The sequence below is a fragment of the Phragmites australis genome, chromosome 7 (assembly GCF_958298935.1).
Source record: "Phragmites australis chromosome 7, lpPhrAust1.1, whole genome shotgun sequence".
NCBI classification, from domain to species: Eukaryota; Viridiplantae; Streptophyta; class Magnoliopsida; order Poales; family Poaceae; genus Phragmites; species Phragmites australis.
The window spans coordinates 12,687,168-12,689,565 of record NC_084927.1 but is presented as its reverse complement, the minus strand read 5'-3'; the positions used below and the strand labels follow the sequence as shown (position 1 = coordinate 12,689,565).

The window sequence follows — 2,398 nt, the reverse complement described above, 5'->3', positions numbered from 1 at the left end:
ACATTATATAGGAATTTTATAGAATTCTACCATACTCAACCATTTATTCAAATTTTACCAAATTCCATAAAAAATCCTTTGTTGTCAAGGAGCCCTGCAAGACGCACAACGTAACATGTGTAATAATATTTGTAAAAAGAAGTTAGCTACTGGAGTACTCAGTAGTGCCGTATTATTGTTTCCTTCACACATCCCGACGCCTATAAATGGCTGCCGAATAGCGATTGATTCCCTATCCCTGCTCTCCTCACCTTTCCCGCCTCCCATTCCTAAATATCTATCTTCCTCCTCCAAAACTCGATTCCCAAAATCACCCCCACCTCCCAATCCCAATCCCCCCCCCCCCCACCCCGCGGGCGAAAACGTCACCCTCCACGCGCCATGGGCATCGCCGCCGCCTCGCCGCCGCCGTCCCAAAAGCTCACGCAGGAGGACCTCAAGCGCGTGGCGGCGCACCGCGCGGTGGAGTTGGTGGAGCCTGGTATGACGCTGGGCCTCGGCACGGGCTCCACGGCCGCGCACGCGCTCGACCGCCTCGGCCACCTCCTCCGCTCGGGCGCCCTCGCGGGGGTCGCGGGCGTGCCCACCTCCCTCAAGACGGAGCTCCACGCGGCCCGCGTCGGGATCCCGCTGCTTCCCCTGGATGCGGGCACGGGCGCCAGGATCTGCCTCTCCATCGACGGCGCCGACGAGGTCGACCCGGACCTCAACCTCGTCAAGGGCCGTGGCGGGTCGCTCCTCCGGGAGAAGATGATCGAGGGCGCCGGGGAGAGGTTTGTTGTCATCGTCGACGACTCCAAGCTCGTGCCGCGGCTCGGGTGCACGGGCGCCATCCCCGTGGAGGTCGTGCCCTTCGGGTGCGCGCACACACTGGAGCTCATCCGCAAGGTGTTCGGCGGATTGCCCGGCTTCCATGCCAGGCTCAGGACGGTCCCCTCCTCCAACGAAAAGGAGGAGGAGGCGCCCTTCGTCACCGACAACGATAACTACATCGTGGAGATGCTCTTTGAGGACGGCATCCGCGGCGACCTGCACGACATCAGCGACCGCCTCCTCCGGATCACCGGCGTCGTCGAGCACGGCATGTTCCTCGGCATGGCTACTACCGTCATCATCGCCAACAAGGACGGCACCGTCGCAGTCATCAACAAGAATTAAGCAGTCGCCGGCCGGAGACGACGACGCCATATGATGGTAATAACCAGCCAAGATTACAATTCAACCAAGAAAAGAAAAACAGAGCGAAGCGGCTCGGAGATCGAGTTTTGTTCATCTTCTGTTGTCGTACTATTACTGTTACCTTGCTTCTTGCATTTCACTGGTAATGGCGAGATAGTTCCCGGCTTAATGTGATGATACCAATAAGATAGGAATTTCTCCAAGATATTATCTAGTCAAATTTCGTTATCGTTCGACCTTGCATTTTGCGTGTATCTGGTGATGTCGTCACACCAATGTTTTGTGTCCATCCATACATTGAGCCTGATACAGAGGACATGGATTGGCCATAGTCCAGTCCTTGTGATGCAGTGAACATGGATCAATCAACAGTTTGGATTGACCATGGGAAAATATATGGTAATATGGCATTTTCTGAAACAAGAAACAAGTTTGATGGGTGTCAGATTTATACTTCTTAGGAAAATGTGGATTTTGCTGACATTTTGTATACGATGAGATATCCAATGAAAGCATATGCTTTGTGTTCCTCTCGAATTCTTTCAATTTTCCCTCAAAATAGAGGTGACTGAATTTTACTAGTGAAATGCTTGTGCGTTGCAACGGAAGCAATATTTTTTAACGAGATAATATGTTCATTTATAGCGACATGCTATGGTGGCACTCAATCACTATCTTCTTCCAGGTGCAGAAGCTTGCCTGGGATGACGGTCGGCAGGCACAAGTGCATTGGATGTGCATTGCATGAGACAAGCCGATAAAACTCCGATTGGCAAGTCATTGGTAGACTGTGAAAATATTTTTTGCAACCATACTCCTAAATCCTGATACCACCAGACATGTCGCTTGTAATAGGCAAGGCTATAACGAATTGAGCAAGTAGTATACCAACCTCGTTAAGAGATAAAACAAAGGACAATCTCAAACACAACTTTTTCTTATTCATGATGCTAGAAAAATAATGTGTGTAATACAGGAAGCTTCTTGGATTCTAAAAGTTCACTCTTCATTTCAGTGGTCTTTAGGTTTGTCCACCTCTAGTTTTTACATTTTCTATGAATCTTTGAGAAAAAGAAATGCTAAACAATATATACTGCAACTTGATTTGTACAAAAGTTGATAGATAATACTCTCTCTGTTTGTAAATATAGGTCGTTTTAGCCTCCTCAACTATTCTCTAAATATAAGTCATTCTCGAATTTTATGTATTTTTTTCTCT

The 2,398-nt window shown here is 49.0% G+C and overlaps 1 protein-coding gene across 1 annotated transcript; it reads left to right on the top strand.

Moving 5' to 3' along the window:
* Positions 1 to 272: 272 nt before the first annotated feature.
* Positions 273 to 1,709, top strand: LOC133923990 (probable ribose-5-phosphate isomerase 2). Its single transcript, XM_062369332.1, has one exon. The coding sequence runs from the start codon at positions 382 to 384 to the stop codon at positions 1,156 to 1,158; it is 777 nt and encodes a 258-aa protein (XP_062225316.1). The 5' UTR covers positions 273 to 381; the 3' UTR covers positions 1,159 to 1,709.
* The last annotated feature ends 689 nt before the right edge of the window (positions 1,710 to 2,398 follow it).

Bases quoted from the DNA above. Each gene is read 5' to 3' on its own strand.
- LOC133923990 (XM_062369332.1), top strand. From the start codon at position 382: ATGGGCATCGCCGCCGCCTCGCCGCCGCCGTCCCAAAAGCTCACGCAG.